Raw genomic sequence first — 18994 nt, 5'->3', positions numbered from 1 at the left:
AATTACAGTCTTTGTGGTTCAAAATTCCAAAGCTATGTATTTATTACACTTTACTAGCAAAAAAAGATAGTTCAGCCTCTGCTATACTCCCATCATCTATGTGAGTATTTTATAGAATCGTCTTACTTTCTTTCCTTCAACCATGGCAGGCTGGTTGTACTGTAGTCTATCAATGAATGACTTCAGTACAACCAGCCTGACCATAAACGGATCAAAATTTGGTCAGTTCCTGCTGAGCTATTCAAATGTCGTTCTGTCTATTGCTGCCCTTACCGTGTACAATTGTGATGTTGTATTACATAAGACTATGAAAGAAGACCAGCAGAAATGTGGGTTGGATGGGAAATGATAGCATGTAAGCAGCTAAAACCTTAACACACACATTTCATCATGCAATATATATGCATATAAGCCACAAAAACAGCCTTCTCTATGTTCAAGTGGAAACCGCAATCCATTTAACAAGAATGTATGCTTTACTAGACCTGTTAAGAGTTTGCATTCCCTGGGCTAACATCCAGGTACTTATGTGAACCGGTAAAAGGCATAATTTCATTGTTCAAAGAGATTTCTCATTGCTTTTGTGCATTATTTTCTGTAAATTGGGCCCACAGGTTTTTAAAACTGGAGAGTGCAAAATCTGGTGCAGTGCAGCATAAAAACCTTTAAAAAAGCATTCAGTTTTTTTTTTCCAAAGCTTAAATGAACAAGCTGAAGTTAGACTTAATCTGACTGGCTACCATGCAGAGAGTCCCCAGATTTTGCACTCTCCTGTTTTAGTGAATCAACCCCATAGAGTCCACAAATAGGGGTTGATTTACTAAAACTGGAGAGTACACAATCTGATGCAGCTGTACATAGAAACCAATCAGCTTCTAACTTCAGCTTGTTCAATTAAAGTGGAGGTTCCCCCTAAAAAAAAATTCTAACAATACATTCGGAAGACTGGTTACACTGCGGTTAGGCTGTTTTTTTTTTTTTTTCGTACATACCTTGATCTCGCCGTTTCATCCCTCGGCTTCCGGGTATGATTCTTGCTGGACCTAGTTGATTGACGTTCCTCTGACCGGCGCATACTGCACATCACGACTTTCCGACAGAAGCCGAACGTCATTGCGCAGGCGCCGTATAGAGTCGGCTCTATACGGCGCCTGCGCAGCGACGTTCGGCTTCTTTCGGAAAGTCGTGACGTCAAATATGCGTCGGTCGAAGGAACGTCAATCAACTAGGAACGCCCAGACCCGAAAGAATCATACCCGGAAGCCGAGGGATGAAACAGCAAGATCGAGGTATGTACAAAAAAAAACAGCCTAACCGCAGTGTAACCAGTCTTCCGAATGTATTGTTAGAATTTTTTTTTAGGGGGAACCTCCACTTTAAGCTTTAACAATAAAACTCAGAAGTTGAATAGCTACCATGCACCGCTCCGCCAGATTTTGCACTCTCCAGTTTTAAGAAAACAAACCCATAGTCCCGTATTTCAATATAAGTCCTTTTAGACATCTTATTGGCAAAGTGACACATTTTTACTCGATCTGATAATTTATATATGTACACAGAGACACTGTATTAATATTGTAGGAACAAAAGGTGATGATTTAATAAATGTCATCACTGTTATACATTTGAAGATGCCAACAGGAATTACACGTGTAACAATAGAACTACATTTTACACTGCTCTTTCTCACGGTATTATTTAACAAATTACACTGATAACACTATTTTGTGGTCAAAAGTATTAGGCAGTAAAATGAAAGACCAATACAATGGTTTTGTATTTTGACATTACAAAGTAAACAATGGCAGTAATGCTATTGAGGTTCCGATTTCCAGTTATGTATCCTTTTGTTTTTCATCTGTTATCATTTAGGCTTAGGCTGGCCATAGATGGATTTTGTATTCTTCTTTCTGTTCAGCTAGCATGAAGGACCAGCAAGGGACCAGGTAGCATGCAGAGAAGGACAGATGCCTAACCAGATGCAAGATCAGATGAGCCAGGTCAGCAACAAACGGTCACATACATACATGAACGGCAGGCAGAGAATGGTCAAGATACAAGCCAAAGTCAGCAATGTAGAATCAGGCAGATGAGCAAGAGGCAGAGCAAATCCATAGACAGGCCAAGGTCAGGGTAGGTAGCGTTCAAGCACGGTCAGGGCAAGCTGGGTCAATAACAGAAGTTCACACAGGAACAGATACAGGGACACAGGTAATAGCTGTAGATCAGACAGCACTGGCTAATATAACTGTTTCAGTTTAAATAGTCCAATTGGCACCAACATTAGTGACAGACTATGGACAAATAGCACAGAGAAATGGGCACCCACACATCTGCATCTGCACTCCTGTGTAAGTCTTGAGGCTTCATCTGTACTATGGCTATTGCCTTCCTGACACAGCGGTTGCAACCTCTGCTTAAGAAAAAATGTCCAACAAGCCTGCTCGACAGTAGACGATCATTAGATTGGGAGTGACACATGGAACAAAGTTTGGCCAGTCTGCTGAACCAGCTGAATTTTGATACAGCTAACCTTACTGTAATAATAATTTTATCTTTTTTTATGTGCCACATTAGAGTTGATTTGCTAAAACTGGCGCAACTGTGCATGGTAGCCTATCAGCTTCTATCTTCAGCTTGTTCAATTTGACTTTGACAACAGTTTTAGGGTATAAAATGTATGTAACATTAAATTATAAAATAGCATATACTGTACCTAATAAGCTTTTGATTTTAACAACTGTTTTGGATAGAGGGAATAGTTAAATCTCTGTCAAGAGTTTAGTCTTGTCTTTGACCCCACTGTAGAGATTTTACTACATTTACTATCTCTGAACACTAATACAAGAAATAAGGAAGCAGTTGTCATAGAACAAGAACAGACATCAAAGAAACATAATCCAGAGTTCTAACCCTTCTTCACTCCACTAAAAATGTGTCCTTACAGGTAGTGTTACTCAAATGTCTCTGTTCATTTATGTTATTCATATATTTTTTTAATTTTCACATCTCCACTAATATATATACGGCGGCAGGTCGGCTCAGCTGCGCAAAATCACGTAGGTATACGTCATTTTGCATTCCAGCCATTAGGGGCGCGTCAAGGGGGAGAAACGACTGTTAGTCTGTTCATACAATGTATGAACAGCAATCTGTCATTTCCCCTAGTCAGTCCCACTCCCCCCTTCAGTTAGAAAACACCTAGGGAACATAATTAATCCCTTCCTCGCCCCCTAGTGTTAACCCCTTCCCTGCCAGTGGCATTTTTACAGTAAAAGTGTCCGAAGTGTCCGCCATAAGGTCGCAATACCGATAAAATCGCTGATCGCTACCATTACTAGTAAAAATAAAAAAATATTAATAAAAATGCCATAAAACTATCCCCTATTTTGTAGACGCTATAACTTTTGTGCAAACTAATCAATAAACGCTTATTGCGATTTGTTTTTCCGAAAAATATGTAGAAGAATACGTAACGGCCTAAACTGAGGAAAACATTTTTTTTTTTAGATATTTTTGGGGGATATTTATTATAGGAAAAAGTAAAAAATATTCATTTTTTTTCAAAATTGTTGCTCTATTTCTGTTTATAGCGCAACAAATAAAAACCGCAGAGGTGATCAAATACCACCAAAAGAAAGCTCTATTTGTGGGGAAAAAAAGAACGCCAATTTTGTTTGGGAGCCACGTCGAACGACCGCGTAATTGTCAGTTAAAGCGACGCAGTGCCGAATCGAAAAAAGTGGCCCAGTTATTGACCAGCAAAATGGTCCAGGGCTGAAGTGGTTAATAGCACATATTACTTTATATCTATTATTTATATAGTTATAGCCTTATGTCTATCACTGCCAACTGCCAACAGTTATAATAAGGAATCTCAAAAATATTCCGATTGCACACCTTCCGGCAAAATGGCCAAGTAGTAAAAGGGTGCTGAAACGATCACCGGCTGGGAACCGGAAAGCAAATCATATATATATATACTCGCCTGGTGTGCTGGCGAGTATATATATATATAATAAGGAGACTGTCTATCTTTTTGTAATCCTAAAAAGGATTTGCTGCATTAGGATATAACCTACTTATTTTTTAAGGATTATATTTAACAAGTAGGAAGCTGTAGCATGCTAATATTGATGGTTATTAGAAAGCAACATCAAGCATACAGCTAATTACAGCATCTTTTCAAAATAACAAATCTACAAAGTGGCTGTTCTACGTTCTAAGTATTTCTTGTTTGTTTCTGATAAAATCACCTCTGCTGTACCATGTGATGGAACACTGAGAGAAAGTAGAAAGTATGATTTTCTTAGGGCCACAACACTACAACATGATGAAAAATTCACATTAGTATTACTAGTAGTCAAACAACATTAGAATTCTTCTATAGCCTATGGGCGGAGCATTTGACCATAAATGTCCTTTAGCGGCGATCGTATGTTTTTAGCTGCTTCGTCGAATCTTCATGTCGAATGGTATTATACATATTTTTGATTGTATCGAATGATACGATGATTGTTTATGTTCACGTCGAACGGTCTACCCACTCATTCCAGCAGCGACCACTAACAGCTCTTTCACTATTGTCTCTATAATGTCAAATCTTTTCTCTCTATGTCGAATAATCTTGAACTTATAGAGTTAGGTTAGGCACATTCTACCGCAGGTTCGATAGACACTATTCGATAGATCACTATTGTCAACGCCATGTCGAATCTTCTATCTATATCGAACTGTTGTCGCAACGATACAAAAATATAATAGATACGAAAATAAAGCATTTTTTTATTTTGGATCTTTCAGATTTCGGATTCTGCGCATTCGATATTGTTTTGTTAAAACGAACACGAAAATCCCAGAAAGTCAGACGGAAATGCATTTGGACAATAACGAATGCGCATGTCTATTAAATATTAAAGCTAGGCCTTTTCCTGTGAGAGAAGTAACACTTGGAGCCAATAAGGTGTACCCCAGTGCCCATTTGCTGACAGGAAGGGCAAACAAAGTTAGTAGACAGTGAAGGATAAGCAGCAGACTGATGGGCTCATCTCTCTACTCACTCTGCTTGCTCTTTCTGTCAGCAAATGGGCACCGGGATACACCATTCAGGGCCGGTGCTACCACTAGGCAAACTAGGCAGCCGCCTAGGGCGTACTGCTGCCTAGGGAGCCCGGCCACTGGTGTTCTTATTCTCATCTCTCTGCAGCAAGCAACTAAGTCTCAACTTGCTCAATTCGCACATAGTGTCAGAGGCGCAGCGGTGGCAGAGGTCTGTGTCCTGACTCCAAAATGTATGGAAGCAAGCAAACATTCATTGATGGGCGCTGGCAGGCTGCATTTGATGGGAGCTGATAGACTGCATTAATGGGTGCTGGTAGGCTAAATTTGATGGGCGCTGGTAGGCTGCATTTGATTGGTGCTTCATAAAAAATGTGGGGTATACATGGGCAGGGCAAAGGGGGTGAAGTAAAAGGGGCGGCAAAACGAGGTGTCGCCTAGGGTGTCAAAAATCCTTGTACCAGCCCTGACCTTATTGGCTCCAAGTGCTACTTTTCTCCCAGTCTAAGCTCTGCTCTATAGATTATTTACACTAAATCAAATTCAGGTACCTACAGCAATTGATTTTAATACAGTGGAACCTCGGATTACAAGCATAATCCGTTCCTGGAGAATGCTTGTAATCCAAAGTACTCGCATATCAAAGCGAGTTTCCCCATTGAAGTCAATGGAAATGAAAATAATATGTTCTGCATTGACTTCAATGACACGCAATCACGCATTCGGCCTGAGGCGGAGGGTTCCTAGAAAACGTCCGAAAAGGCCCAAGGACACTTCGGCTGACCTTGGCAAACCTCAGAAAGACTTCTTTCCTGAGATTTGCCAAGGTCAGCCAAGCTGTCCTCTGGCCTTTCTATGCATTTCCAGACGGCGCCGATCGGCTGCGATTGGTGACGTTCAGCTCAGGCGCCCCCCACCTCAGATCAAACGCGGTACTGCACACCGCTTTTGCATGAATCGTGCTCATTTCGCGAGACAACACTCCCAAACCGAGTTACGATTTTTAAAATCACAGTGCTTATATTGGGAAACGCTCGTTAACCACGTTACTCGCAATCCGAGATTCCACTGTACTTATAAAACTTTTATATGTACAGTATTACTGTAATACAGCCAAGCCGCATTCATAAATATGCTCATCTTTTTTTTGTGCTACAGCACGGGTTAATCTACCCTGTGATGGCAGCATGCGGAGGAGCCGGACCACTGCTCTCACACACAATGCAGTGATACAGGTCTCCAGGAACCCAACACATCCTCTATCCAGTGATCCAATCAGCAGTGCTCACACTTCCTTTACAGTGCTGATGATTGGAGCATTGGTCAGGGGGTGTGTTGGACTCTTGGAAGCTCAGACTGCTGCACTTTGTGTTGAGCTTCTACCGATGATCTAGCAAACTGTTAGCACAGGAAAAAAGAACATAGTTATTGCTGAATGCTGATAATTCAGCCTGACTGCATTACATTAATACATACTAGCTTTTTAATAGGGCTTTAATGATGTTTTAATGGTTTTTCCCATAAACAAATAACAGCATGATTTATTTTTATCTGCCTGGAGTAAAAACCTTACTAAACACAGAAAACGTTGGTGGCTAATAGAACAGGTTATTAATGTTGTTTATTTTCTCTAATAAGGAAATAAATGATGAGTAATGGTAAGTAATCATTTCGTGCCTTACCGTATAACAGGAATGTAAACTGAATATAGTGTGGGCAGGATTCCCGGTCATGTGTCACGTGTTTGTTTTTCTAGTTGGCTATTTGTGTATACAGTATATAAATCTTATTACAGAGAAACTTTCCTGTTATCAGTACTCTGAAACTGGGAGTGTTTACCTTACTCAGGATAAGCAAATAAGTCTAAATACAAGAGCGAAAAGTATTCTTACTTGAGTCTTGGTTTGTTTTCTGTGTATTTCTTCCAGATCAGTGCAGTAATCCAGTGTGATACTTTACTGCATAGGAGCTTCCTGTAATAAAGACCGCTCATTGCTGCTCTCTCTACTTGTGCAGGGTGACTGGTCTTATATCCACCCCCCTTTAGCCTGGAGTGGGTGGGGCCTTCTGGGTTCCTCCCACAGCTGTTCTCTCTGTACAGGCAATGATGATGTCACTGCTTCTTTTACAATGTAATATCTCGGTTCTCAAATTCGGTGCATTTAACCACTTAAGCCCCGGACCATTTTGTAGCTTAAGGACAGGCCACTTATTGCGATTTGGCACTTTAACTGACAATTGCAAGGTCGTGCGACGTGGTTCCAAAAACAAAATTGACGTCCTTTTTTTCCCACAAATAGAGCATTCTTTTGGTGGTATTTGATCACCTCTGCGGTTTTTATTTTTTGCGCTATAAACAAAAATAGAGCGTTAATTTAGAAAAAAAATCTATATTTTTAACTTTTTGCGATAATAAATATCCCCAAAAAGATATAAAAAAACATTTTTTCCCTCAGTTTAGGCCGATACGTATTGTTCTACATTCTTCTACATATATAAAAAAATCGCAATAAGCGTTTATTGATCAGTTTGCTCAAAAGTTATAGCGTCTACAAAATAGGGGATAGTTTTATAGCATTTTCATTAATATTTTTTTTTACTAGTAATGGCGGCGATCTGAAATTTTAATCGTGACTGCAACATTATGGGGGACACATCGGACACTTTTGACACATTTTTGGGACCATTGTCATTTTTACAGCGATCAGTGCTATAAAAATGCACTGTTTACTGTGAAAATGACACTGGCAGTGAAGGGGTTAACCACTAGGTGGCGCTGTAGGGGTTAAGCATTCCCTAAGGCGCGATTCTTACTGTATGGGGGCGTGGCTTGCTGTGACAGTGTCACTAGGCAGAACGGGGAGATTTTTTTTTCTATTGAAAAGCCTGTGGCGTGCAAAACACAACCCAAAAACTCCACCCGGTGCAGGGAAAAATGTGCACACACATAAAGAGTGACATCACAAAAAACTGCGACGGGTGCAAACGTCAGTGGTCCTCCGAAAAGGACCCGTCTCTGATCCCCCGGGGCGTTAGGCTCCTGACAGGGAAAAGAGTAAACTGTGGTCCAAGCAGCCGAAGCCACAAGGACCCATCTTGGCCCAAGCAGCCGAAGCCACAAGGACCCAACATCCTCAGAGGGACTGCCGAAACAGAACCCTCCTCGGTGAGGCTCCCCCGAAGGGAGACCCCATGAGAGCCGGTGAACCTAACCAGAAGGCCGAGTCCACCAACTCCCAAGACTTTCAGAGACCGGCCCGAGGACCAGCACCCTACTCGCCACACATAAAGTGCAAGCACCAACAAAAAGAGTGACAAACAAAACAACACACGGGGAAAAATAATAAAAGAAAGTGGGGAAAAGGAAGATGGGAAGGTGAGGAAAGTGACCAATGTGAAACACATTGGCCGGCCCTCCGGCCAGGAAACAAAAATTCCACTGGTCCTAGCCAAAAGGCCCGGCCCAAGCGGCAGGTGTGAAAAGTGTGTTGTGGAGATCAGTGACCTGAAGGTGCCACACGATGAGTGCCCCTCAAACACTCGTGCAATGTATGGCACCCCTGGACTGCCACTCCAGGGGCACAATCTCCACGGGCTTTTCAACGGTCCCTAGCCCCCGGTCCGGACCGGCAGCACCCTTCCCAGCCAGGAAGGTGGGAGAAGAGGTTGGGGAGAGCCTACTGACGCAGACTCCACCCACAACCCCTAACTCTCCCACCTAATCACATTCTGGAAGTACTACCCGCTCCATCCCGGTTAAAGGAGAAGCAAGGGTTCCCTCCAGAACAACTGACTGGGGCAGTTACCACCAAATCCAGGCCAACGGCCAGGGACCCGGCCTCTTGGCTTCGACCTCATGCCTCTCTGTCCAAATCAGAAGGCTTCCACCTCCACACCAACAGGCTTAGCGTCCGCCGACTGCCATCCCTTTCCCCCTGCCACAGGGTACCGGGGACAGTCAGCTTAGCACCACCTATTGGCAACTGATAAGAACAGATACTACACTTGATCTTAGCCAAAAGGCCGAGAAGCGGCAGAACGGGGAGATGTTGTGTTTACACTAACATCTCCCTGTTCTATCTCTTCGTGAAAGGATCACGTGTATGCCCGCGGCGATCGAGTCTGTGGGACCCACAGGCGCCCTCATGGAGATCGCGAGCACCCACAACAACGGCTTCTTAAAGGGGACGTATAGGTACATCCTTTTGCCTGCCCGTGCCATGCTGCAGACATATATCTGCATGCGGCTGGTGGCAAGCGGTTAAACTAGATATATCTATTCTTATTTTTATTAATTAATTTTATTTTTTATTGTTACCTCCCCTTGCTTTTATTATGACCACATCTAATCTATGCATTCATTTTGGTCCAGGGAATTTCACTACTATGTACCACATTATTCTCTTATTTTTCCTGACCATGTATTTATTAATGTTCTTTTACTAGATTTGTTTTTGTTTTTCTGCTACAGTGAATATTGATATTATCTGTATGTTCAAATGTAAATTATTAAATTATTTCTATTAAATAAATAATAATGATAAAAAAATAAAAAAAAGACTTGCTAATAGGTCCACTTTAACAGTAGTTCCAGCAATCCGTTATGAGAGATTCCCTGTCCAATTAAACAGTGGTTGAACAATAAAAACATAAATATAAAAAATAATATAAAAAATAAAGTAGACTGCCGAATGAATTATGAACAACTATGTGTGTGTACCCAGTTCTACAGTTACTCTCTATCCGATCATTCAGACAATTGCCCATCCTGTTGAAGTTACAGCAGTAACTGGAGAAAAAATGACCAATACTATAGACTTTAACCACTTAAAGCGGAGGTTCACCCTAAAACAATTATATACCATTACATCCAGCATACATCTACAGTAAGCTGTTTTTTTTTTTCTTTTGCCGTACATACCGTTTTATTGTTATTTTCAACCTGGCTTCTGGGTTCTGGCTCCCGCGGGAGTGGGCGTTCCTATTCAGAGGTTAGATGATTGACGTCTGGTGAAAAACTTCCTCTGGCGCATAAGGCGCGTCACAAGTTTTCCGTAACTAGCCGACCTGCGAGTCGTCTCTATAAGGCGCTATACGGTGCCTGCGCCCGCCATGTAGAGCTGACTGCGCAGGCGCCATATAGAGACGACTTGCAGGTCGGCTAGTTACGGAAAACTGGTGACGCGCCTTATGTGCTAGGGGAAGTTTTTCACCAGACGTCAATCATCTAACCTCTGAATAGGAACGCCCACTCCCGCGGGAGCCAGAAACCCGGAAGCCGGGGGGAAAATAACAATAAAACGGTATGTACGGCAAAAAAAAAAAAAACAGCATACTGTAGATGTCGGAAGTATGCTGGATGTAATGGTATATAGATGTTTTTTAGGGTGAACCTCCGCTTTAAGGACAAAGCCTCTTTTGACACTTGTTGTTTACAAGTTAAAATAATTTTTTTTTTGCTAGAAAATTACTTGGAACCTCCAAACATTATATATATTTTTTTCTAACACCCTTGAGAATAAAATGGCAGTCGTTGCAATACTTTCTGTCACACCGTATTTGCGCAGCGGTCTTACAAGCACACTTTTTTTGAAAAAAATACACTTTTTTGAGTTAAAAAATAAGACAACAGTAAAGTTAGCCCAATTTTTTTTTATATTGTGAAAGATAAGGTTACGCCAAGTAAATTGATATCCAACATGCCACGCTTGAAAATTGTGCCCGCTCATGGAATGGCGACAAACTTTTACCCTTAAAAATCTCCATAGGCGATGTTTAAAAATGTCTACAGGTTAACTGTTTTGAGCTACAGAGAAGGTCTATAGCTAAAATTATTGCTCTAGCTCTAATTATCGCAGTGATACCTCACATGTGTGGTTTTAACACCGTTTTCATATGCGGCGCTACTCACGTATGCGTTCGCTTCTGCGAGGGAGCTCCTCGGGACGGGCGCTTTAAAAAAAATCGTATTTATTTTACTTTAAATGTTTTATTTTAACACTGTCTTTAAAAAAAAAATTGGTCACTTTTATTTCTATTACTAGGAATGCAAAAATAGGAAAAAGAATGACAGGACCTCTTAAATATGAGATCTGGGGTTAAAAAGACCTCAGATCTCATATTTACACTAAAATGCAATAAAAAAAAGTCACTTAAAAAAAAAAGAAATCCTCCTTTAAGAGCTATGGGAGGTAGTGACGTTTGATGTCGCTTCCAACCTTCCATGCTATGGAGCCAAGCGGGGGCCATCTTCCCCTCACTTGGCTGCCAGGCATCCACGGGAAAGGATCGTCTCCGCCACTACCAGCGTGTCCGGTAAGCAACGGAGACGGTGCCTCTCCCGCTGCTGATAAAAGTGATCTTGCGTTGAATCGGCCGCAGAGACTACTTTTATCTTAAAGAGAAGTGCATGACATTCCCGAAAATATTGCCATTACCCTGGTATTTAGCGTCAAAGTACCGACGTACGAGTACGTTGTTTTGCATGAAGTGGTTTTAAAGTTGTTGTCAAGTTTTCCATATACTCAGTGAAGTGACTGTCCTCGGATGATACACAGAGATGAAGCAAATAGTCCTACATAAGTTGTACATAAGTTGTCTCTACACCCACTCAAAGTCCAGAAGTTTAAAGCATGTCTGAGAGTTCAGAAAAAAAGGGGGCAGAGAGCTGGTTACTCTCTGCAGAGCTCAGTGAGGAGAGTTCTGAAAGCTCATTGGAATGAACGGACACACCCCCTCCACACAGCTCAGAGGAACAGAGTTGAGGCTGTCAATCAGCTGGAGGTCCCTCCCTGTCACCATTTTTCTCTTGGTGTCAGGAAAACTTGTCAGAAGTGATTCATCCTGATAGCAGAGGAATGAAGCGAGAGACAGAAATGGCACTTATTGTTCTTAATTGAGACACACCAGGGACATGCGGTGAGGTCAGTGGCTGGTGAGGCACTGGCTAGTATCAGAGCCAGATACACACAGGTTACATACGCCACAAACGTTACAGTGAGAAAAATAATTTTAGCACTAGACCTCTATAACTCTAAACATGTAACCTGTAAAAAAATGTAAAGCGTTGTCCATGGAGCTTCTTAAGTACTGAAGTTTGGTGCCATTCAACAAGTGTGTGCAATTTTAAAGCATGACATGTTAGGTATCTATTTACTCAGCATAACATCGTCTTTCACATTATACAGAAAAATCGGGCTAACTTTTTTTCTAGTTTTTATTCATGAAACAATTTCTTTCCAAAAAACGCATTTGAAAAATTGCTGTGCAAATATTGTGTAATAAAGTTGCAACGACCGCCATTTTATTCCCTAGGGTGTCTGCTAAAAAAAATATATATAATGTTTGGGGGTTATGAGTAATTTTCTAGCAAAAATTTTGATTTTTACATGTAAGAGAGAAGTGTCAGAATCGGCCTGGGTGGCAAGGAGGTTAAAGGGTTTGTAAAGGATTTTTTTTTTATCTTAATAGCTTCCTTTACCTTAATGCAGTGCTGTTTTCATGTCCTCATTGTTAGTTTTTGCTCTCAAGTTGCTGTAATTCTTCTCTGATCTCCACACTTCCTAGTTGTCTGTTTCTTGATAACCACAGTACTGGGAGCTTTCTCTCTGTGGTCACTAATCAAGGAGGTGTGATTACTGTGTGTCTAAAACCCCACAGCACCAATCAGTTTCGTTTTCCAAACCATCACTGCCCTGTATTGGCTCTGTGGCTCTGTACATCACAGAAGCAGGAAACAACATGCAAAAACGAAACTAGAAACTGCAGGTACATTATATGATTGATTTTTATCTATTTTTAATCATTTTTAAAAGTAATCAGTTAACTATTATGTCTCTATACCCTGTAAACAGTCATTTCAGCAAAAAAAACTATTTCCTTTACAACTCCTTGAATTACCATAAGTAAGTAATATACAGATAATTATTATATATTATTTTTAGGGTAATTTGCTATATTTTCAAAATCTGTACTCAAGCAGGTGGCTTAATGAACAAATTACTGAAGTTTGAAGTTATAACTTCCAACCAGTAATTTCACAGTAAATAGATAAATAATGAATTATTATCTTATAACATATAGCATAATAAGATTTGATTTAGCTTGTACCTTTTAAGCAGCAGCAAATTCTCATTCTCTCTCTTAACTGTGTGAGAAAAACATGGAATTATGGGTACATTTTATACCCATAAGCTCATGTTTTATCCTCTTATAGTTAAGAGGATTGGGCTGGAAGGGAGCATTTTTCTTTTAGACATGTGCCCCCTTCTATGACACTGCAGTGAGAGGACAGCCTCTACTGCAGAATTTTTGTTGGACAGCTGGTACTTTACCATTGGTCCAAAATTGGTCCACACGGCACGCTCCCAGCACAGACACTGGGGTCTCACCGAGACTTCCAGGCCCCATATTAATGATCGGGACTCAGATCACCCAGATTGCTGTGGTAGCCTCTAATTGGCTACCACAGTGATTAGTCACTGTGAAACCCACCCCTGTATTTTTTTTTTTCTTTCTGTGAATTGAGAGGAAAGATACAATGTATATTTCTCTTTTCTTGCAGAAAGAAAAAAAATGTGTTTGTAAAACAATTTTAAATAAATAAATAATTAAAAATGAAATAAAAAATGACTAGACCAAGGTTTGATCTAGGTCAGTGCCAGAGTCATGCTGCGTACACACAACTGTTATTCATGTCATTGAAAAAAACAACGTTTTTCTCAACGTGATTCCTCTCAAGCCTGCCTTGCATACACATGATCGTGAAAAACAATGCTCGAGCAAAGCGCGGTGACGTACAACACGTACGACGGAACTATAAAAGGGAAGTTCCATTCGAATGGCGCCACCCTTTGGGCTACTTATGCTAATTTCCCTGTTTTATAACTTGCTTCTGAGAATGCATGTTTTTTTCCCCCTCGTTAAAGAGTACACACGACCGTTTTTCACGACGTGAAAAACGACGACGTGAAAAACAACGAGAAAAAATAGAGCAGGTTCTACATTTTTAACGGGCATTTCTCTCGTTGAGAAAAATGCTCTGGAGCTTGCACACGACCGTTTTTCACGACCAATTAAAAAAATTGCATTTTTCTTATCATGAAAAATGGGCGTGTGTACGCGCCATTAGTGTTTGGATCAAGTAAAGGTCAAGTGTCAAGGTCAAAGGCCAGCATCAGTAAACTTTGGGCAGAATTTTTTTCTTTAAATTAGCATCCGTGTCAGTTAGGCCCCTTTCACACGTGCGGACCGTATGTCCGCTTTTTCATCCATCCATTTGCAGATGAAAAAGGGACATACATTGTTCCCTATGTGATTGCGGGTGTCAGCGGATGAACATCCGCTGACACCCGTGAAAGTTCGCCTCCGCAAACATCCGATTTTGCAGACGGCAGAAAATCCTATTTTTTCTTTGTCTGCAGAGCTGATCGGATGAACACGGACATACGGTCCGTGTTCATCCGATCCCCCATTGGGGAGAGCGGAGAAAAGACAGGGCGGTCCCTGCACAGTGTGCGGAGACCGCCCTGTCATCCGCCGGCTCAGCAGGGATATACAGAGCGATCCCCGCTGAGCTTACGGACATACGGAGGCGGATCATTACTGATCCGCCCCGTGTGAAAGGAGCCTTAGTGTCAGTGTGTTTTAAGTAGGACATAAAAAAAATAGAAGAAAAAGCAAAATGCGCACTATTGCTTGTAGTACAGATAAAAACAAAAAATAGCATACACATATGGGGTATCACTGCCATCATCAGGAGCAGGAGAATTTATTTTGGGTTGTTCTTTGGTGAAGTAACAAGAAATATACAGCAAAAAAAAAAAAAAAATGTTTTACTATTTTGGGGCTTTTTTTCTTTGTTTAAAATAAATAAATAAATCAGACGATATCCATTACCATTTGCCACCAAATTAAAGCTCAATTTGTCCTGAAAAAAAACCAAGGTATAATCCACCCGGAAGCACAAAGTAGTTGATGTACGGATTTACTAGCAAATTGTGCTTAGTCATTTAGATGTGTTTTACCCTTAGGCACAAAGGGGTTAAACCCAAAGTACTAGTCACCTGTATTGCCTTTACAGTGGCGTAGCGTGGGTTGTCAGCGCTCGGGGCAAGGCAAGAAGTTTGCGCCCCCTAACCTGGGACTCTCCGAGTTCCTACAATAGTACTGACCAGCCTGATTCCTATACTGATCACTACACTAACCTCTACACGGACCTACATGATTCCTAAACTGACCATTACACTTACCTACCTGTCCACTGCACTGACCTACCCGATTCCTACACTGACCACTACACTTCACACTGCACCACACACCACACTGTCCGCCAGGGCTGGTGCAAGAATCTTTGACACCCTAGGCGATATCTAATTTTGCTGCGACCCGACTCCACTTTACTCTGCCCCTGCAACACATGTGACCTATCTGACCCCCTGACACACCTACCTGACACATGCACTGATCCACCTAAATCCTAATTCCTGCACAACTCACATTACACTGACCCACCTGACTGACTATTACACTGACTGACACCTACACTGACTTAACTGACACCTACACTGACCTAACTGACACCTACACTGACCTAACTGACACCTACACTGACATAACTGACACCTACACTGACCTAACTGACACCTACACTGACTGACTTGACACCTACACTGACTGACCTGACACCTACACTGACCTAACTGACACCTACACTGACTGACCTGACACCTACACTGACATAACTGACACCTACACTGACCTAACTGACACCTACACTGACTGACTTGACACCTACACTGACTGACCTGACACCTACACTGACCTAACTGACACCTACACTGACTGACCTGACACCTACACTGACTGACCTGACACCTACACTGACCGACCTGACACCCACACTGACCGACCTGACACCTACACTGACTGACCTGAAACCTACACTGACCTAACTGACACCTACACTGACTGACTTGACACTTACACTGACCTAACTGACACCTACACTGACCTAACTGACACCTACACTAACTGACCTGACACCTACATTGACTATTCCACTGACTGACACCTACACTGACCTGACACCTACGCTGATCTAACTGACACCTACGCTGACCTAACTGACACCTACACTGACCTAACTGACACCTACATTGACTATTCCACTGACTGACACAGACACAGGCTCGTCAAGCAGCTGCCGTCAAGAGTGAAGCCTCGTACACACGACCGAGGAACTCGACGGGCGAAACACATCGTTTTCCTCGTCGAGTTCCTTGTTAGGCTGTCGAGGAACTCGACAAGGCAAGTTTCTCCATTCCCGTCAAGGAAATAGAGAACATGCTTTCTTTTTGGCTCGTCGAGTTTCTCGACAGTTTCCTCGACGAAAATGTACACACGACCGGTTTCCTTGGCAAAAAAATATCTCCCAGCAAGTTTCTTGCTGGTTTTTGCCGAGAAACTCGGTCGTGTGTACGAGGCCTGAGCCACTCACTGACTGAAGAGACGGCTGGTCAGGAGAGGGCTGTGGGACGCCTACATCACTTGTCCCAGGGAGAGCTCTAATGGAGCCAACTCATAGGGGACAATGTAGTTGTCAGGATAACATGTTTCGGAGGGCGTGGCCTCCTTCCTCAGATTCACCCCCTGTTATTCAGAGAGCCCCTTTGTTAAAGCATTCTTTAGCATTCTCATTAAAAGATTCTGTGATCAGTGTGTTATCACTTTGGACAGGACAATTTTAGCGCAAATACTATTTCTGTTTCATCGTCAGAGAAGTTTCTAGGCATGCTTACATATCCGGAAGTTCAGTCCCATATTTTAGGAGGAATTTAAGATGTACTGTATATATTTTAGGACACTTGTTAGGCACAATTAGGCTTCATGCACACAGGCAGAAACAATTTGGGCTCTTAGGCAGGTCTGGCATTTTGTTTTATGCCTCTAAACACAGTTTTTGGTTAGTCTATGTGGCCATGCACACAAGGTGTGTAGATTAGTATTTTAGGAGCAGCATTTAGAGGCAAAAAAATGCACCAAAGCTGTGTTGAGGGAAGAGTTTATGAGCATAATTTACACTTAAACACATAACACATAACACATAAATCCACATGTATGTACATTTATACACGAATATTCTGGCTAGTAGAATGGTTGAGCCCCTAGCGCTCAAGCAGGGCTCTATGGGACAGTGCAAAGGGCTCCTGTTCTGACTTCTCTCCCTTCTGTTCCTACAGGTTGCCCTGGGAGAGGGCAGAAGGTTGGAGTGCATAGCAACATCACCCTTATTGGGTAATTTGGGTAGGCTAGTGTGCACAGAGGGTATAAGAGTGGCAGTTTTCCTGCTCTAGCAGCCTCCCGAGGAGAGTCTGCTGGAGGACGGAACGCCAAGGCTGCTCCCACCCACCCTTCTATCTTTCAATATGTTTGTTGTGGTGTTTGTTAGCGGTGTTTGTCATCCAGTTCAGTTCTGGATGGACTATATGTAATACGATTAGTAAATAGAATGAGTTATAATCGTTATGTAACTTTAAAGTTAAAATCTATTGCTGAGGTTTTATAGATTATTATAATTTACTTTGGAGGCAGTGACCATTATAGTCAATGAAATGAAGGTTGTGTTTGTCTCTTCATTTCAGGTTTTATCTTTAGTCCTTTTTACTGTCCCATGCATTTACGCCTAAATGTGTACATAAAATTAGAGGCATTTTTGCAGTGAAGTTCTGGTAGAAAATCCTGCATATTTGAAGCATAAATGCATAGACCGGTATACATAAGGCCTTTGCATATTCTCTATATCTTGAGTTCTGGTCCACTATAAATCGAAAGCAGCAAAATTAATAGTTTACTACTGATAGTTATTCAGCAATGGCAGGACACATTTAAAAAAGATCATTGCTGCTCTGCTTCACACTTCACTTATCTCAGCATGGCGACACTGTAAGAACAGCATTGAGTGCCTCACAGCAGCACACAGCTTGTCTGTACTTGCTTCACAAGCAGCTTTGCTGACTGGCTCCTTCTCAGTTCTTCTTCATTCTCTACTTCTTGCCATCAAAGGGGAGAAAAGTGCAGTGGGTGTTTCTCCAACGTCACCGCCCATTACATTATCATACGTTATGTACATTAGCTGTTATTACAAACAGAAAGCACATGGCTGAGATTGCAGCATTCTGTGATTTCCTGCTGGCTGCCTCCTCAGGTCCCAGGAGTTGGAGGTCAAGTCCTGGAATACGAAGGAATGTATAAATTAATTGGTGTTAGTCCCAGGGAGAGTTTTGGACGCGTGTCACACTTCTGAGTCTTTCTGTCACCTTACAGGAAGAAGAAAAGAGCTTTGTCCAGTCTGGACTTAACTGTACAACATGAAGAAATCAATCAGGCGAATGTTTTCTACTGCTGTAGAGAAGGACAATGACACCCCGTATGAGGGGGTCATCCTACGCACTGATAGCTGCACCTCAATACAAGCAGATCCTCAGCACATATTTAAGGTATGTAGGACACGTGTATGTGTTTATACTGCTCTGGGGTGGATCAAGGAATGGCAGCGTTGTAGTAGTGGATTAACAGAGTAATCTGGCAATATTTGCACACGTGTGTAAATGATTTTGGGATGACTGTGTAGCTGCAAAATGCATGAATATAAAAGCTGAAACATAGATTGTAGCTTGAAAGAGCAGAAGTATTGAGCTGCCCATACCACATACCCCTAACTGCACCCGATTTCGAGGGACTGTCCTTGATTTGGAACAAAGTCCCTCTGTCCCTCTGTCCTGCTCAGTTGTCCCTCATTTTGGTCTGAACTTTAGTGTTGAATGTAAAATGCACTTTTTATATTTCAAAAAGTGTTTCCCAGTGCTAAACCTCTCATCCAAATTCTAAATTGCTGCATTTGTAAATTTCCAAAGCCAATATAAAGAAATAGCAGTGG

General features: G+C 41.8%; 1 protein-coding gene and 1 pseudogene across 3 annotated transcripts in view; one reads left to right on the top strand and one right to left on the bottom strand.

Moving 5' to 3' along the window:
• The window catches only part of TRPA1 (transient receptor potential cation channel subfamily A member 1), a 172893-nt gene that overhangs the window by 10582 nt on the left and 143317 nt on the right, over positions 1-18994 (top strand). For 2 of the 3 annotated variants that reach the window (XM_040354408.1, XM_040354406.1), the window contains exon 1: positions 18190-18554. In XM_040354408.1, coding sequence (XP_040210342.1) covers positions 18426-18554 — 129 coding nt within the window. In that variant the 5' untranslated portion in view covers positions 18190-18425. Of the gene's footprint in view, positions 1-18189; positions 18555-18994 lie in introns of those variants that run through there. The other variant, XM_040354407.1, reaches the window with a different exon arrangement.
• Positions 8963-9093, bottom strand: LOC120942216 (annotated as a pseudogene).

Source organism: Rana temporaria, chromosome 5, assembly GCF_905171775.1.
Source record: "Rana temporaria chromosome 5, aRanTem1.1, whole genome shotgun sequence".
Classification (NCBI taxonomy): domain Eukaryota; kingdom Metazoa; phylum Chordata; class Amphibia; order Anura; family Ranidae; genus Rana; species Rana temporaria.
This window is presented reverse-complemented; position numbering and strand designations above follow the sequence as displayed.